Here is a 19371-nt window from a genome sequence, read left to right as displayed (position 1 = left end):
CTTCACTTCTCTGGGCCTCAGTTCCCTCATCTGTAAAATGGGGATGAAGACTGGAGCCTCACGTGGGACAACCTGATGACCCTGTATCTCCCCCAGCGCTTAGAACAGTGCTCTGCACATAGTAAGCGCTTAACAAATTTTTGAGAAGCAGCGTGGCTCAGTGGAAAGAGCCCGGGCTTGGAAGTCATAGGTCTTGGGTTCGAATCCCAGCTCTGCCACTTGTCAGCTGTGTGAGTGTGGGCAAGTCCCTTCACTTCTCTGTGCCTCAGTTCCCTCATCTGTAAAATGGGGGTGAAGACTGTGAGCCTCATTTGGGACAACCTGATGACCCTGTATCTCCCCCAGTGCTTAGAACAGTGCTCTGCACCTAGTAAGTGCTTAACAAGTACCAACATTATTATTGTTGGTAATAATGAGCCATGAGAAGCAGCGTGGCTCAGTGGAAAGAGCCTGGGCTTGGGAGTCAGAGGTCATGAGTTCGACTCCCGGCTCTACCACTTGTCAGCTGTGTGACTGGGGGCAAGTCACTTCACTTCTCTGGGCCTCAGTTCCCTCATCTGTCAAATGGGGCTGAAGACTGGGGGCCTCACGTGGGACCACTTGATGACCCTGTATCTCCCCCAGCGCTTAGAACAGTGCTGTGCACCTAGTAAGCGCTTAACAAATACCAACATGATTATTACGAGTCCCTGCTCTGCCACTTGTCAGCTGTGTGACCTTGGGCAAGTCACTTGACTTCTCTGTGCCTCAGTTCCCTCCTCTGTCAAATGGGGATGAAGACTGTGAGCCCCACATGGGACCACCTGAAAGCAGCGTGGCTCAGTGGAAAGAGCCCGGGCTTGGGAGTCAGAGGTCATGAGTTCAAATCCCCGCTCTGCCACTTGTCAGCTGTGTGACCGTGGGCAAGTCACTTAATTTCTCTGTGCCTCAGTTCCCTCATCTGTAAAATGGGGATTAAGACTGTGAGCCCCACGTGGGACATCCTGATTCCCCTGTGTCTATCCCAGCGCTTAGAACAGTGCTCGGCGCATAGTAAGCGCTTAACAAATACCAACATTATTATTATTATTATGACCCTGGATCTCCCCCAGCGCTTAGAACAGTGCTCTGCACAGAGTAAGCGCTTAACAAACACCACCATTGATTTGCAAATGGGGATGAGGACTTGGGGGGTGGGGAGGGGGAGACTGGGCCTGACCTGATTGCCTTGTCTCTCCCCCTCCAGCGTTTAGTACAGTGCCTGGCACGTCGTAAGCGCTTAAAAACCACCCCCATGAATAGGATGATGGCGCAGTGGAAAGAGCCCGGGCTTGGGAGTCAGAGGTCATGAGATCGAATCCCAGCTCTGCCACTTGTCAGCCGTGTGACTGTGGGCAAGTCACTTCACTGCTCTGCGCCTCAGTTCCCTCATCTGTAAAATGGGGATTAACTGTGAGCCTCACATGGGACAAACTGATTCCCCTGTATCTCTCCCAGCGCTTAGAACAGTGCTCGGCACATAGTAAGCGCTTAACAAATACCAACATTATAACATTATTATGATGATCATTGGCGGGCCTCAGTTTCCCCTCACACGAGCGCGCGCGCCATTCCTCCTCCCCCCGCGCATGCGCACTATCACTCCCCTCGCGCTCGCGCGCCCGGCCTCCCCCCTCCCCCCCCCGCCGCGCATGCGCGCGGGGCCTCCCGCCCACCGCCCTCGCCCCCCCCCCGCGCATGCGCGCCCCGCTGGGCGCTGGGTTCCCGTCCCCTCGGCGCCCTCCCCTCCTCCCGCCCGTTCGGCGGCTCGCGCAGCGTTCGACCGCGGCGGGGGCCCGGGGGCCCGCTGGGCTGGAGGGGAGAAGCCGGGGCCGCCCTCACTCACCGCTCAGCCCGGACACCGCCGCCAGCCGGGAGGCGAGGCGCGCTGTCTCCTCGTCTCCGCCGCCGGCTGAAGTGGGGGTGGGTGGGGGGGGGGAGAGATGGGGTTGCGTGTGGGCGGGGGCGCTCCTCTTTCCCTTTCACCTCCGGGAGAGACACGAACCCCACAAACTCAAAGCAAAATAAACAAACTTTCCCCTCCGCCTCCTTCCCTCCCCCCGCCCCCCCTCCCAACCACAACACAAACACCCAAAGGCCCGCCCCCGCCCTCCCCTCATTGGCTACTGGCCGCCCAATCCTCCCTCCAATTGGCCAGGAGCCCTGCCCGTCAAGACCCCGGCGCCTCGCTTCCTCATTGGTCGGCCCCGTCCCGTTGGGCGCGCCGCGATTGGTCCTTCGGCCTGCGCCAATCACTCGGCTCCGCCCCCTCCCCGCCCCACTGGGTCCTCGCGCCGTCGTGAAGGGGAAACTAGGGCATGATGGCGTCTGCGGGCGCCCCGAGGCGACCACGGGGGAGATTTCCTTTTTATTTATTCCACCCTCCCCGCATCCCCGGCCAACCTTCGGCCCTTCGAAAGAACTCAATCCCTGGGCCCCCGCTGTCTTTTTTTTTTTAACCCCGCTAAGCCAGGGAAAGGCGCCCGCCATTGGCTTCAGGCGACGCCTCAAGGCCCGTGACGCCTCCCGTCATTGGTGGGAGTTGAGGGAAACCCCACCCCGCAACAAGCTCGCCGCTCATTGGACGCGCTCCCCCGCGCCCCGTTCTCTTCTCGCATTTGATTGGCCAGCGAGTTGGGTCAACCGGGCGCCAAGGGGGGCGCGCTGCGAATACGCTCGTTGTTGGGGGGAGAAACCATAATAATAATAATGACACTTCATAGTAATAATAACAAATACCAACATCATCGTTATTATTATTAAGCAATTATTCTGTGCACCGCACTGTTCTAAGCGCTGGGGGAGATACGGGGTCATCAGGTTGTCCCCCGTGAGGCTCCCAGGCTTCATCCCCATTTTACAGATGAGGGAACTGAGGTTCAGAGAATAATAATAATAAGGTTGGTATTTGTTAAGGGCTTACTAGGGGCAGAGCACTGTTCTAAGCGCTCGGGGAGATTCAGGGTCATCAGGTTGTCCCCCGTGAGGCTCCCAGTCTTCATCCCCATTTTACAGATGAGGGAACTGATGCCCAGAGAATAATAATAATAATGTTAGTATTTGTTAAGGGCTTACTAGGTGCAGAGCACTGCTCTAAGCGCTGGGGGAGATACAGGGTCATCAGGTTGTCCCACGTGAGGCTCACAGGCTTCACCCCCATTTTACAGATGAGGGAACTGAGGCCCAGAGAATCATCATCATCATCATGTTGGTATTTGTTAAGAGCTTATTCCGTGCTGAGCGCTGTTCTAAGCGCTGGGGGAGATACAGGGTCATCAGGTTGTCCCCCGTGAGGCTCCCAGTCTTCATCCCCATTTTACAGATGAGGTCACTGAGGCATCGAGAAGTGAAGTGACCTGCTCACGGTCACATAGCTGCCGAGTGGCAGAGCGGGGATTCGAACCCATGTCCTCTGATTCCCAAGCCCGGCCTCTTTCCACTGAGCCACGCTGCAGGGCTTACTATGTGCAAAGCACTGTTCCAAGAGCAGGGGAGGATGCAAGGTGGTCGTTTAGACTGTGAGCCCGTCATTGGGCAGGGATGGTCTCTCTCTGTTGCCCAATTGTCCATTCCAAGAGCTTATTACATTGCTCTGCACAGAGGAAGAGCCCAATAAAGGATACAAGGTGGTCGTTTAAACTGTAAGCCCATCACGGCAGGGATGGTCTCTATCTATTACCAGATTGTCCATTCCAAGTGCTTAGTACAGTGCTCTGCACAGAGGAAGTGCCCAATAAATACTACTGAATGAATCAGGTTGTCCCACAGTCTTCATGCCCATTTTGCAGAATAGGGAACTGAGGCCCTGAGGGCCCAGAGAAGCAGCATGGCTCAGTGGAAAGAGCCCGGGCTTGGGAGTCAGAGATCATGGATTCGAATCCAGCTCTGCCACTTGTCAGCTGTGTGACTGTGGGCAAGGCACTTCATTTCTCTGGGCCTCAGTTATCTCATCTGTAAAATGGGGATTAACTGTGGGCCTCAAGTGGGGCAACCTGATGACCCTGTATCTACCCCAGCGCTTAGAACAGTGCTCTGCACATAATAAGCACTTAACAAATGCCAACATTATTATTATTAAAGCGACTTGCCCAAAGTCACCCAGCTGACAAGCAGGGGAGGCAGGATTTGAACCCATGACCTCTGACTCCCAAACTTGCCACTGAGCCACGCTGCTCCTGGGACTTTATGGTGTATTTTTATTTCTCTCTCTCTTTGCCTCGTGGGCTGCTGCCGGGTTCAAAGTCCATTTCGTCTGTCAGTGAGCAGTTTTTAACGAGCGTCTCCTGGGCGCAAAGCATGGGAGGCAGTGGCAAAGAAATGCCGAGTTGCAACCCTGCAGGAGCTTACAACACAAGTGGGGAGACCTGAATAAATCCTAATAATAATGATGATGACCGTATTTGTTAAGCACTCACTAAGTGCCAAGCACCGTTCTAAGCGCTGGGGTAGATGCAAGGTCATCAGGTTGTCCCACATGGGGCTCACAGACTTAATCTCCATTTTACAGATGAGGGAACTGAAGCCCAGAGAAGAGAAGTGACTTGCCCAAAGTCACACAGCTGACAAGTGGCGGAGCGAGGATTAGAACCCATGACCCTTGACTCCCAAGCCCGGGCTCTTACCTCTAAGCCACGCTGCTTCTCTATCTAATCTATCTCATTCTTTAATTAATGAATCACATTTATTGAGCGCTTACTGGGTGCAGAACACTGTACTAAGCGCTTGGGAGAGGACAATATAACAATATAACAGACCTATTTTCTACGCACGACGATATCACAACCTAGAGAACTGAGTAGCCTACGGAGGATGAACACAAAGGACAGAAAACAATGAATGAGCACAACCGACCGGCTTTTCTGTTAAACACTTACTATTGTGCCAAGCACTGTACTAAGCGCTGGAGTGGATACAAGCAAGTCAGGTTGGTCACAATCTCAGTCCCACGCAGGGTTCAGAGTCTCAATCCCCCTTTTACAGATGAGGGAACTGAGGCTCAGAGAAGTGAAGTGACTTGCCCAAGGTCGCACAGCAGACACGTGGCAGAGCTGGGATTAGAACCCAAGACCTCTGACTCCCGGGCCTGTGTTCTATCCACTAGACCAATCGATGCTATTTATTGAGCGCTTCCTGTGTGCAGAACACCGTTCTAAGCACTTGGGAGAGTACAGTACAACGGAGTTGGTAGATACATTCCCTGTCCACAGTTTATAGAGATCATCTCTACATTCCTAACAGATCCCCCAGATTGAAATGCCCTAATAAAACTGAGTTTCTTTCTCCTCTCATTCTCAGCCTCTCAGGAAGATTATGTAAACTAAATATATGGAATTTGTTTCGAAAGTTTGTTGAGGAGGCAGAAAATATTAACAGGTTCAAGAAGGATTGGGATAAATGAATTGGATGATATAGACCCAGAGCGGGAAAAGTTATGATGTTCAGTGAGGTATTCCCAACTCTGAGGATGTATGTCAAGGAGACTTTCCCAGGCTGAGCCCTCCCTTTCCTCTGCTCGTCCTCCTCCCCATCCCCCCGACTCCCTCGCTCTGCTCTATCCCCCTCCCCACCCCATAGCACTGGTGTATATCTGTACATATTTATTATTCTATTCATTTTATTAATGATGTGTATATGTCTATAATTCTATCTATTTATATTGATGCTATTGATGCCCGTCTACTTGTTTTGTTGTCTGTCTCCCCCCTTTAGACTGAGCCCGTTGTTGTGTAGAGATTGTCTCTATTTGTTGCCGAATTGTAATAATGATAATAATAATAATGTTGGTATTTGTTAAGCGCTTACTATGTGCAGAGAGCACTGTTCTAAGCGCTGGGGTAGGCACAGGGGAATCAGGTTGTCCCACGTGGGGCTCACAGTCTTAATCCCCATTTTACAGCTGAGGGAACTGAGGCACAGAGAAGTTAAGTGACTTGCCCACAGTCACACAGCTGACAAGTGGCAGAGCTGGGATTAGAACTCATGACCTCTGACTCCCAAGCCCAGGCTCTTTCCACTGAGCCAAGCTGCTTCCCAATTATGTGGCGGCTACTCACCCACACTCAAATATCACCTTTTTTAGCACGGACTCCTTCAGTTCCCAACACACAGGCCCCAACCTGTGTTTGAAAATGAGATGATTCTTTAGCATTTTCCCTCCTGGCAGCTCAACTGTACTTGTAAATGGGGTTCGCGTTCACGGTGGTGATTCCTATGTCACTTTCCTAAGCTTTTCAAACTGAAAATTACATTAGGTTCTTGTTGACTTCTCTCCTCACCCTTTGTTTCCTCTCATCCTTCTCTCAAGGGACTCCGAAGGCAGAAATGAAAAGGAAAAGGGAAGAAAAGGAAATAAGGAAAAGATCACTCCAGAGAAAAAAAATTGTATAACATACAAAGACCCTTCACCTTCCGATTAACTGCCAAAACGAATCTTCTCATGTCTCCCCTCTAACCAGTTATTTACCAAGGTGTATATCTTGATTTATAGCCAGTGAACTAAAACTATATCTTTCTTTTATAGTATTTGTTAAGCACTTACTACATGCCAGGCACTGTTCTGAGCGCTGAGGTGGATACAAATTAATCAGGTTGGAAACAGTCCCTGACCCATTTGGGACTCACAGTCTTAATCCCCACTTTACAGATGAGGTACCTGGGGCACAGAGATGTTAAGGGCTTGCCCAAGGTCACACAGCAGACAAGTGGCAGAAGCAGGATTAAAACCTGGGTTCTCTGACTCCCAGACCCAGGCTCTTTTCTAATATTGAAATAACAACGATAACACGGTAATAATGTTTGGCACTTAGCCAGTGACTTTCAACAGAGGAAGGCAAGGCATCTTTCAAACATGAATTATGTGACAGACATATCATCTCCAGATTGACATACGAAAGGCCAGCAGACTTGGATTCCAAGGAGAGTCTAAATGCGGATATCTTCCATTTGCACCTGTCCCACAAAGGAGTTCACAGTCTAAGGGGCTAGAAGAACAGGTATTTAAACCTTATTTTACAGTTGAAGAAACTGATGTTCAGAGAAATTAAGTGACTTGCCTAAGGTCACACAACAGGTAAATGGCAGATCCAGAATCCAGCTCCCTAGATTTCCAAGCCCATACTCTTTTCCATTAGGGAAGCACCGCGGTCTAGGGGAAAGAGCATGGCCCTGGGAGTCAGAGGACCTGAGTTCTAATCCTGGATCCACCACTCGTCTGCTGTAGAACCTTGGGTAGGTCACTTAACGTCTCTGTCCCTCAGTTCACTCAACTACAAAGTGGGGAATTCAATCCCTGTTCTTCCCGCTTCTTAGACTGTGAGCCCCATATGGGACCTGATTATCTTGTATCCTACCCAGCACTTAGTACAGTGCTTGTCACATAGGAAATACTTCACAGATAGCATTATTGTTATTATTGTCATGCTGCTTCTCTCTTTTTTGTCAGCCCTCTTTACACTGGGAAAAAAATCTGTGATTTTAAGTTAAGTCCAAACTGGTAGGGGAGGAGTTTTTTGAGTGTTTTCCTGGCGAAAATGTTCGGAATTCTGGTGAGACTGATGAAAGAGTTAGTAGAGGTCTAGGGGGAAGAGTAGGAGAGATCTTTTGGATGGAATTCCTCTTTCCCATATCTCACATTTTGCATCCCACCCCTTGTCTCCACACCTAGGTTTCTGAGTAGGGACAACAAGATCAATGATCACAACCCCAGAGATTACAACTTGCTTGACCTCATACAGTCCTCTGCGTAATCGCTTCATAAATTCCAAGACTACTATTGCTCATCTGGGTAGCCACACTGAGGTTTATGGTTTGGCAACCAATTGGTGGACCAGTCATAGAGAGGGAAGCCAACCTGGCCTAGACATTTGTCATATCCCTGTTTGATTACTGCATTAGCCTCCTCACCGATCTCTCCATGCCTCCAGCCTTCCCCATCACCAAACTGTACTTCATTTTTCTAAAATGTTCTAAACATGTCTCCCTTAGTTTCAGAAGCCTCCAAAGATTCCCTATTCTTCTTTGCCTCAGGCAGAAACACCCGGCCATTGGTTTTAAGGCTTTTCTCCCTCCTACTTATTTACCCTCTTCCCCCACCTCACCTCAGTTCCTACTCTTCATTCCTCTCAAGCTTATCTACCCCCATATCTCCCTCTCCTCCTGCCTCTTTCCTCCATCCTTTCAAATCTGCCGGATTACATCTCTCCCATCTTGAAACCTCTTCCGAAAATGCCACCTCTTGCAGGATTTTCCCAGCTAGTTTCCTACTCTTCCCCTTTACTTCCACCTCAGCATTTCTTTGCCAACAGCACATTTGTTTACTCAGAGCCACCTCTTTGTATCTTCTATATCCTACTGCTTAAGCACCCACTCATATTCATACCCACTTTTCTGGCTTTCTCCCAGCCGTAGATTATTTTTCTATCTGCTCTGCTAAATCGCAAGCACCTAGAGGGCAGAGATTGTTTCTACCAGTTCCACTGCACTACCAGTTCCTATGTGTTTAGTACAATGATTAGAAGTCACCCAAATCCTTCACCAGTCAAGACTTTATAGGTGGGGTTTCTACCTTGGCTTCCTCCTCCAAAGTGGGGACCATGTTAATCAATCAATCAATCAATTGTATTTATTGAGCACTTACTGCATGTAGAGCACTGTACAGTGGGGCCGTTTTCAGAATCTACTGTATTCTGAGAAGCAGCGTGGCTCATTGGAAAGAGCTTGGGAGTCAGAGGTCATGGGTTCGAATCCCAGATCTGCCACTTGTCAGCTGTGTGACTGTGGGCAAGTCACTTCACTTCTCTGGGCCTCAGTTACCTCATCTGGAAAATGGGGACGAAGATTGTGAGCCTCACGTGGGACAACCTGATGACCCTGTATCTACCCCAGCGCTTAGAACAGTGCTCTGCACATAGTAAGCGCTTAACAAATACCAACATTATTATTATTATTCTCTCAGTTCCAGCCTAAATGCTGGCTTTCTACTGAGGAGGCAATTGTCCTGGAAGCAGTAATATTGCCTTTGAATTTTCCACAAAGATGCCGTGAACCACTCCTCTGATGCCAACCTGCTTCCCGTTTCACCATCTTTTCTATCTTGCCGTGGACCTCTTGCCCACATCCTGCCTCTGGCCTGGAACGCCCTCCCTTTTTGGATCTTCACATCACTCTCCCCACCTTCAAAGCTTTATTAAGATCACATCTCCTCCAAGAGGCCTTCCCCTACTAAGCCCTCATTTCCCCTCTTCCCTCTCCCTTCTGTGTCATCCTTGCATTCAGATTTGTGCCCTTCACTCACCCCACCCTCCGCTCCCCCGCAGTTATGTCCACATTAGTCATTTATTTTCATGTGTCTCCCCCTCTAGACTGTAAGCTCCTTTTGGGTAGGGAACGTGGCTGTCAACTACGTTATATTGTACACGCCTAAACGCTCAGTCCAGAGCTCTGCACACAGTAAGCGCTCAATAAATACAACTCACTGATTAAAAAAACCCTCGCCCATCCACGGGGAGACTGATCAGTGACCCTGCCATCGGACTAGTGAAACGCAGCTCAGTTTGGAGTTCATTCATTTATTCAATCATATTTTTTGAGCGCTTACTGTGTGCACAGCGCTGTACTAAGCGCTTGGGAAAGTACAGTACAACAATAAACGGTGACGTTCCCCGTCCACAAAGAGCCTACAGTCTTGGGGCGGGGGAGGTGGAGGTTGAGGGGAGAGTCACCAGGAGTTACTCAAAGTGAGCCAGGGGACAGGAATTGATGAATTGGATGATCTTCAGCTCTGATTTCCCCCACGCTCAGAGCCACTTCCACCCTCACCAGGGTCATCATTATGAGTGGTTATTTGGTGAGGGATTTTACTTGGATTTCTTTCGTTTCTTATTCCCTCATCCAAACTGCTTGCAGGAGGGCCCAGTTGAAAGAAAAGGGGCATAAACAGTCACCCGATGCCCCCGACGTACGGAATTGGATTCGCGTTCATTCTCGGGCCAGACGACGGGCCACAAACCCTCTTGGAGGATTTTATTGCGGGTGCATGCCCAAGAACCCTTATAATTCTTATTAATAGATTTTACTGTGCGAAGGTAAACATGACACACGGGGAACTGTGGCGAGGTTGCGCCTCCTTTTCTGTGACTCATCAGTATCTAAAAATGTTGTCTGGCTGGCTCAAACACAGCCACTGCTGCTGCTGCTGCTGCAGCTGCAGCTGCCGGGAGAACACTGGCCACAGCCGGAGCCACTTACCTGCCCCAGACTTACCCAGGTGATGGAAAGCCACTCCTTCGGTCGATTCCCCAGGTGATGGAAAGCCACTCCTTCGGTCGACTAGCCACCAGATGTCAGCCTTATGCCACGGTGGCCTCAGCCTGAAGCTTCCCTACGGGATGCTCAAAAGCCGCAGGGATGGCTCGAAAAGAGAAGTGATTTAATATCGGGGTTCTCGGCCCGGCTTTGATGTATGGTAAAGATGCAGCGTGTCCTGTCAGAATGAACCCATCTCAACCCTTCTGTGGTCATACATTGGTTTTTTCTGGCCCAAAATTCTGGTCTGAACCAGCCCAGAATGTAAGCGGGAAGGAGCTCTCAAAGGCCAGGGCTAACAGAAGGGGGTGTTCCAGGTCCAATCGATCGATGGTATTTATTGAGTGCTTACTATGTGCAGAGCACTGTACTAAGTGCTTGGGAGAGTACAATACAACAGAGCTGGTAGACACGTGTTCCCTGCCCACAGTGACTTTACAGTTTGGAGGGAGATGAGATCCAGTAGATCTGATTGATTTTAGTAAAGTGTAATTATTAATAATGTTGGTATTTGTTAAGCGTTCACTATGTGCAGAGCGCTGTTCTAAGCGCTGGGGTAGATATAGGGTAAAATGAACCGGTAATTATAAACACCAATGAGCCCATGTGTTGGAGAAGGCTTTTACGAATAACTGGACTGCCCGAAAATCAAACAAATGGATTTGGCAGCAAACTAAACCAAAGTGGTCTTTGGAAGGCCAAATGACTCGACTTAGATTAGCATATTTTGGACACATAATCAGGAGGATTAAATCTCTGGAGAAGACACTGCTGCTAGGAAATGTTCAGGGAAAACGTGGAAGAGGCAGATCAGCAGCTAGATGGAAATGGACCAGATCATCGATAACAGAAGAACCATTAGAAAGGTTGCGGATTCTGGAAGAGGACAGGACGTCCTGGAGAGAGTATACCCGTGGAGTCGCTATGAATCGCAAACGACTCGACAGCACTTTATAAATTAGCTCACGAACACCTAAGGATGTCACTCGCATTGGCCCTGAAATTACGAAGTCCTCCAGACCTGCCTCCAGGAGGAATGAATGGATAGCAAGTGGCGAAGATCAGTCAGTCAATCAATGATATTTATTGAGCACTTAGTGTGTTCTCTCTAGACTGTAAGCTCGTGTGTGCAGGGAATGAGTCTACCAACTGCTGTTTTATCGTACCTCTCCCAAACCCTTAGTAATAATAATTATTATTATTATTCTATTTGTTAAGCACTTAACTATGTGCCAGGCACTGTACTAAGCGCTGGGGTGCATACAAGCAGATTGAGTGGGACACAGTCCCTGGCTCACCTGGGGCTCACAGTCTCAATCCCCATTTTCCAGATGTGGTAACTGAGGTCCAGAGAAGTGAATTGCCGAAGGTCACACAACAGACAAGTGACAGAGCCCGGATTAGAACCTATGACCTTCTGACTCCCAGGTCCATGCTCTATCCACTACATCATGCTGGTTGAGTATAATAATAATGGTGGTATTTGTTAAGCGCTTACTATGCGCAAAGCACTGTTCTAAGCGCCGGGGGGATACAAGGTAATCAGATTGTCCCACGTGGGGCTCACAGTTTTAATCCCCATTTTACAGACGAGGGAACCGAAGCACAGAGAAGTGAAGCGGCTTGTCCGCAAGTGGCGGAACCGGGATTAGAACCCAAGTCTTCTGACTCCCGAGCCCATGCTCTTTCCACTAAGCCACGCTGCTTCTCGTATCTACCCTAGTGTTTGGTACAGTGCCTGGAATATAGTAGGTGCTTAAACAAATACTATAGCGGGCCCCCTAAGGCTTCAGCTGCAGAGAGGCGGGGCGGGGATGCCGCGTTGGCAGAGAGGAGCCCCAGAGGAGCAAGCCTAGGGAGCCAGCCCCAGGGCGGTCCGTTCCTGGTGGTAGGGTGTTTGGGCTAGAGTTTTCAGCCTGCCATCACTGTTTGCCCACTCACACGTCACCCGCCTCCTCAAAAAACTCCAGTGGTTGCCCTGACTCCCAAGCCTGGGCTCTTTCCACTGAGCCATGCTGAATACAGTGCTCTGCTCACAGTAAACACACAACCCCATCAATTACAGAGCCCCGTACTAAGTGCTCGGAAAAGTAGAATGCAATGGAGTTGGAGAACACAATATGGAATTCACTACCACAGGAAGATGTGCAGCCAGAAAATCATTTATTTGGCTCAGCTTTGGGTAAATTCACAGGTGACAGGGAGACGCAGCATGGCCTCGTGGATAGAGCACAGGCCGGGGAGTCAGAAGGACCTGGGTTCTAAATCCGGCTCAGCCCCCTGACTGCTGTGTGACCTGGCAAGTCACCTCACTTCTCTGTGCTTCAGTTACCTCATCTGTAAAATGGGGATTAAGACTGTGAGCCCGATGCGGGACAGAGACTCTGTCCAGCCTGACTACCTTGTATCGACCCCAGCGCTTAGAACAGTGCCTGGCACATAGTAAGTGCTGAACAAATACCATTTTTTAAAAAAAAAGAAGAAACCCTCTGCTTCATGGTTGTCTGTGACTGACCTATATCTCTAGGCCCACAGCAGCGCTGATAGGCTCCAACCCCCCTCCCCGTCCTTTGATTGATTCATTCAATCATATGTATTGAGCACACACTCTGTGCAGAGCACTGTACTGAGCACTTGGGAAGGGACAACGCAACAATAAACGGTGACTTTCCCTTCCCACAACAAGCTTACAGTCTAGATGGGGGAGAAAGACATCAAAACAAATAAGGTTACAGCTATGTACGTAAACGCCGTGAGGCTGGGAGGGGGCGAAGAGCAAAGGGAGCAAGTCAGGGCGACACAGAAGGGAGAGGGAGATGAAGAAAAGTGGGGCTTAGCCTGGGAAGGCCTCTCGGAGGAGATGTGCCTTCAATAAGGCTTTGAAGGGGGAGTCATTGTCATTCATTCAATAGTATTTATTGAGCGTTTACTATGTGCAGAGCACTGTACTAAGCGTCGTCAGAATTGAGGAGGGAGGGCACTCCGGACCAGAGGCAGGACGGGGGCTAAGGGTCGGCGGCGAGACAAGCGAGATGGAGGCACAGTGAAAAGGCTAGCCCTAGAGGAGCAAAGTGTGAGGGCTGGGTTGTAGGAGAGAAGGGAGGTGAGGTAGGAGAGGACAAGTCGATGGAGTGCTCTAAAGCCAACGGTGAGGAATTTTTCTTTGATACGGAGGTGGGTGGGTGACCACTGGAGTTTTTTGAGGAGGCGGGTGACGTGTGAGTGTGCAAACAGTGATGGCAGGCTGAAAACTCTAGCCCAAACACCCTACCACCAGGAACAGACTGCCCTGGGGCTGGCTCCCTAGGCTTGCTCCTCTGGGGCTCCTCTCTGCCAACGCGGCACCCCCGCCCTGCCTCTCTGCAGCTGAAGCCTTAGTGGGCCCGCTTTGGTATTTGTTAAGCACTTACTATGTTCCAGGCACTGTTCTACACACTAGGGTAGATACGAGAAGCAGCGTGGCTTAGTGGAAAGAGCACGGGCTCGGGAGTCCGAAGACGTGGGTTCTAATCCCGGCTCCGCCACTTGTCTGCTGTGTGACCTCCGACAAGCCGCTTCACTTCTCTGTGCCTGTTACCTCATCTGTAAAATGAGGATTAAGACTGTGAGCCCCAAGTGGGACAACCTGATTACCTCGTATCCTCCAGCGCTTAGAACAGTGCTTTGCACATAGTAAGCGCTTAACAAATACCATTAATTACCCTATTTATTTTTGTTAACGAGGTGTCCATCCCCTTGATTCTATTTATTGTGATTGTCTTGTTTTTGTCTGTCTGTCCCCCCCCCCCCCCCCCCCCCCCCGATTAGACTTTAAGCCCATCAATGGGCAGGGATGGTCTCTATCTGTTGCCAAATTGCACATTCCAAGTACAGTGCTCTGCACATAGTAAACGCTCAATAAATGCTATTGAATGAATGAATGAATGAATACCCCAGTGCTTAGAACTGTGCTTGGCACAGAGTAAGCACTTAACAAATACCATCATCACTATTATTATATAAGCCAATCAGGCCGGACATAGCCATGTCACACATCACAGCTGTAATCCCACTTTACAGATAAGGGAGCTGAGGCACAGAAATGTGAAGTAACTTGCCCAAGGTCACACAGCAGACAAGTGGCAGAGCCAGCATTAGAATCCAGTTTCTCTGATTTGGAAATACAATGGGAGAGAACATCTCCTCTGCTGCTCTGACTTGTTTCTTACGCTTAATTATTGAAATTCAAGTTTGCCATCTTAAATCACTATTTTCATCCTTCTCCTCTTAGATTGTGACCTCCTTGAGGCCAGCAGCTGCCTAATTAATTTTTCACTTAATATCCCCAAGGGCCTAGTTCAGTGCTCTACCCAGCATAAGTGCTCAATAAATCATTTTGAAGATGATTTATAGGTTAATCCTCCCGAGAAGCCAAGGGAATCTGCGGTGGATTTCTCACTGGAATGTTTATCCCTTGTTTTAGTAAAGCAGCCAGGAGAGACACTCACTGTTCGCCCTCTCGAGCTTGGGGATTTGATAAACCAGACCACAAAAGCCATTTTGGCCCCATTTCATTTCATTGCTGTTCCTTCCTGAAACACTCATGGTGTAACTTTCCACAGTTTTCCCATTAGCTTCAACAGCTACAAAGGAGAGAATTGGAGAAATGAAGTCCAAAATTCAAATTCAAACCCAATTAGCAAAAGCCTGCAATGCATGTATGTTTCCTCTCTGACATTTAAAGCCACCTCTTCCAGAAAGTCTTCCCTGGTCACTGCCCACTTTCTGGGTCACCTTAGCACTAATATTTATAACAATAATAATAATAATGGTGTCATTAAGCGCTTACTACGAGTCCCCTTTAAGTGGCAACACTGCTGACCCAACCAAAGCAGTGTGGCCTAGTGGATAGAGCCCGGCCCTGGGAATCGGGACATGATTTCTAATCCCCACTGTGTCACTTCTCTGCTGTGTGACCTTGGGCAAGTCACTTCACTGTGCCTCATTCCCTCATTTGTAAAATGGGGATTAAGACTGTGAGCCTCATGGGGTAGTACAGTGCTCTGCACACAGTAAGCACTCAATAAATACCACTGAATGAATGTGAAACCCGGACTGTGTCCGACCTGATTAGCTTGTATCTATCCCAGACCTTAGAACAGTGCCTGACATATAGTAAGCACTTAATAAATACCATAAAGAAATTAAAGAACACATAGTTTTTCTTTGAGATTTCCAAAATGCTTTAAGAGAGAAAAAGTTCCCTGCCCGGGGCAGCCATTCTGTCTCCCACACTAATTCCTCCAGTGAAATGCACTGGGCTACTTTATATCCATTTGACATGGACTGTGTCCATCCTGATTAGCTTATATTCTATCCCAGTGCTTAGAACAGTGCCTGACATATAGTAAGCACTTAACAAATACCATAAAGAAATGAAAGAACACACATAGTTTTGCTTTAAGATTTCCAAAATGCTTTAAGAGAGAAAAAGCTCCCTGCCTCGGGTAGCCTCCCACACTAATTCCTCCAATGAAGAGCACTGGGCTACTTTATCTCTATTTGACACGTGGGGAAGCTAAGAGAGACAGATGGACAGACAGTCAGAGAGAAGGAACTATTCATGATAAATACAAATGAGTCAGCAGTAGCCTGAAAGCTAGAAGTCTCTCTGCAGCCTTCAGTTTCTCCCAAAAAAGCCAAGTGGTGATTGAAGGGGAAACGGGAGGAAGATGGGGCTATTTCACGTTGAAGGAGACAGAAGATGAAGATAGGAGGCTTCTGAAGCGAGTAGGCAACGTGTCTATCGTTACATTGTACTTTCCCAAGTGCTTAGAGCAGGGATCTGCACACAGTTAGTGCTCAATAAATACAATCGATCGACTGATTAATAATAAACATTGGCAGGGGCAAGAGGAAGAGAGGAAGAGTAGAACTGCTGGACTACCCTCCACTTCCCTGGCTACCGGGGACTGTTCCCTATTGTGTGAGGAACAGAGGGAAAGAACTTCACTGCCTCCCATCCCTTTCCAGTGCTTCCCCATCCTCTCCTCCAGTGATTCTTTTCCTCCCTCACCCTCCAAAAGTCAGTCCCCTGTTGGCATGGGGGAAGAGGGCGCCATCAAAGTTCTATGCTCGGTGTGGGCAGGGAATGTGTCTGCTTATTGTTGTACTGTACTCTCCCAAGCGCTTAGTACAGTGTTCTACATAGAATAAGTGCTCAATAAATATGATTAAATGAATGAAGGAAAGGGGAGGCAGAGGGGGAGGAGGGGAAGAACGGATCAGTGCAGTCTTCATTCAGTCCCAGAAGTGGGAAGGTATGAAGTATCAGCTTTTGTGGCCCCTGAACCTCCTCCCTCCTCTCACCTTCCCCAGGAGAGCCGAGCGTTGAGTCCCAGGAAGAGAGAAATATCTGTCCAGGATGCCGCGAAATAAAAAATAATAATCGTGGTATTTGGTCAGCACTTACTTTGTGCCAGGCACTGTACTAAGTGCTGGGGTGGACCCAAGCAAATCAGGTAGGACACATTCCTGTCTCATGGGGGGCTCACAGTCTCAATCCCAGTTTTCACCTAAGGTATCTGAGGTCCAGAGAAGTGAACTGACTTGCCCAAGGTCACACGGCAGATCTTGGTAGTGGAGCCGGGATTACAGCCGGTGATCTTTTCTGACTCCCAGGCCCGGGCTCTATCCTCTACGCCATAAAGCCCCTCTGCATCTTGCCGAGAGACCATCGAGCCTCTTTGCGGGACTCCAGGCACTATCACGCCTCAGTGGTCGTCTGGGAGATGCCCTACGGCACCCCGGACCTGGAGGAAAGTCGTCCCCTTCCCCGCTGGGCCCGGGCGGTGGAAAGGGCAGGTGGGCTGGGGCTCCGGGTTCCAGCTTCCTCCTAGGTTTGGTGAGGATGAGGCCGGGAAGGGATAGAGCATCGACCCGGACTCCGGCCAAGTCACCTTGGCCGGGAAACAGGGCGAGGTGCCAGGCATTTGGAAAGACCCCCAGAGTCACACTGGTACCGAATGAAGATGAACGGAGGCTTTATTGCAGGCTCATGTTTGGGATTACACCAGCGCGCCTTGGGCAGGGGACCCACGGCGAAACACGGCACTTTGAGGGGCTCGGGTGAGGGATGACGTGGCACTTGAAGCCCGCCCGGGGCTTGGCCTCCACCGTGAGCAGAGGTAGACCCCCTCTCAGCCATCCCCGCTTGGGAATGAGATGGCAACGGAGGAGGGAGAGAACATTAAGTCTTCCACCGCGAAACCCCATGCTAACCCTGGCCTCGGCGTTTCTTCTCACTCGGAGGGGTTGGGCTCACGGTGCAGTCCAGAGCTGGGACTGGGCCGAAACCTGACCCCCTCTACCCCGAGAAAGATTTCAAACTTAGATGTTATCGGGTACCATCTCCTTCCCTTTCCCTCCTCTCTTCCCATCCACGTCGGGCAAGAGAAGGCGCCCACAACCGTCTTTAGGTTTCTAGGGTGCAACATCGAGTCCACAAGCTCTCGTCCCCTTCCGACCCAGTAGGTAGGAAAGCGTCTCCAGGCCCGTCTGTGGCATGGGGTCCATCCACACCCCAGCCTGGAGCCCCGTGACCCGGAAACGGCAGCCGGAAAAGACGGCACATTCCTCCGCACGTCTGGCTGTAAACAAGGAGGAACTGCGGTCCCGGCCGCGGCTTTGGGGAAGCCAGCCGGAGGACGCGCGCCTGTTCCACGGGGTTGGTCGCCGCCCTCCCGCTTGGGCAAACTCTCGGGCAGGTCGGGGTGGGTCGGGGACGGTGGGGGAAGGTTCCCCAGGCCTGAGGCGGAGGGGTTCGAAGTGTGCAAACTGCTGCCGTCTCCACAGGATGAGCAGGTTGAGGCGGGTGGGTGGGCAGGAGGAGTGGCGAAGTCAGCCCATCTTGCAGGGGGTCCCCCCCGGGCACCCCGGGCCTCTGCCTCATGAAATCACACAGTTTGACTTGGTGGAGCCAGAACTGGTTTTACCTGTGGAGAGATTAAAGAGGATGAAATACTGTAGCGTCACTGTCTCTTCGTACTCGTTCAATTTGTTCTTTCATTCAGTTGTATTTACTGAGTGCTTACTGTGTGCAGACCACTGTACTAAGTGCTTGGGAGAGGACAGTATAACAATAAATGCCCACAACAAGCTTCCTGAGCAGCCCCTGTCTGAGGGGCCGGGGTTTACCCAGGGACAATCCGTGATCCATTCCCTTCTACTCCTTCGGGAGTATTTGGCATTTTTTCATTTATCTTTTAACTTGGTGTCTCATTTGACTCCATTATTTATCTCTGATGATGATGATGATGATGATGATGATGGTATTTGGTAAGCGTTCACTATGTGTCGAGCACTGTTCTAAGCCCCGGGGTAGATACAAGTTAATCAGGTTGGAAACCTTCCCTGTCCCACTTGGGGCTCCCAGTCTCAATCCCCATTTTCCGGATGAGGTAACCGAGGCACAGTGACTTGTCCAAGGTCACACAGCAGACAAGTGGCGGAGCAGGGATTAGAACCCAAGACCTTCTCACTCCCAGGCCGGTGCTCTACCCACTACGCCACGCTGCTGCCCCATGCTACCTTACCACATTCCACCCCTTGTGTGACCTGGGACAAGACACTTAACCTCTGCATTTTCGCGTCCATAATTATGGTATTTGTTCAGCACTTATTATGTGCCAAGCATCCTTCTCCGTGCTGGAGTAGATCCAGGACAATTAGTTTGGTCACAATCCCTGTCCCCCTCGGGGCTCCCAATCTAAGAGGTAGGGAGAACAGGGATCTCATTCTCATTATACAGATGAGAAAACCGAAGCACCAAGAAGCTACGTGATTTGCCCAAAGTCACGGCAAGCTGGGATTTGAACCCACATCTCCTGACACCCAATCACACGCGCCTTCCACTAGGCAACTCTGCCTCCAACTAGGAGCATCTGCCTCCTGCAAGGAGCAACCCTCTCCCCCCCCCCCACCAACACTTTACGTCAAAACAATCGCCATAGGATGAGGAACGTGAGGGGCTGAGCTTTTAAAAGATGCATTTTCTACACTGCTGGTATGATA

At 50.0% G+C, this 19371-nt stretch overlaps 2 protein-coding genes across 6 annotated transcripts in view; both read right to left on the bottom strand.

Moving 5' to 3' along the window:
* TNRC6B (trinucleotide repeat containing adaptor 6B) overlaps positions 1-2065 on the bottom strand; it is a 167657-nt gene extending 165592 nt beyond the window's left edge. For 3 of the 5 annotated variants that reach the window (XM_029078919.2, XM_029078920.2, XM_029078918.2), the window contains exon 1: positions 1865-2064. The gene's annotated coding sequence lies outside the window, so the exon portion shown is untranslated. Of the gene's footprint in view, positions 1-1864 lie in introns of all 5 variants that reach the window. The other 2 variants (XM_039914022.1, XM_039914020.1) reach the window with 1 other exon arrangement.
* Positions 2066-17325: 15260 nt separating this feature from the next.
* The window catches only part of FAM83F (family with sequence similarity 83 member F), a 29084-nt gene continuing 27038 nt past the window's right edge, over positions 17326-19371 (bottom strand). Inside the window, exon 5 of the mRNA XM_029078617.2 lies at positions 17326-18293. Within this exon, the coding sequence (XP_028934450.1) occupies positions 18247-18293 (47 nt within the window). The 3' untranslated portion in view covers positions 17326-18246. The remainder of the gene's footprint in view (positions 18294-19371) is intronic.

The sequence above is a fragment of the Ornithorhynchus anatinus genome, chromosome 14 (assembly GCF_004115215.2).
Source record: "Ornithorhynchus anatinus isolate Pmale09 chromosome 14, mOrnAna1.pri.v4, whole genome shotgun sequence".
Lineage (NCBI taxonomy): Eukaryota > Metazoa > Chordata > Mammalia > Monotremata > Ornithorhynchidae > Ornithorhynchus > Ornithorhynchus anatinus.
The sequence above is the reverse complement of the archived record's forward strand: the minus strand, read 5'-3'. Positions and strand labels throughout refer to the sequence as shown.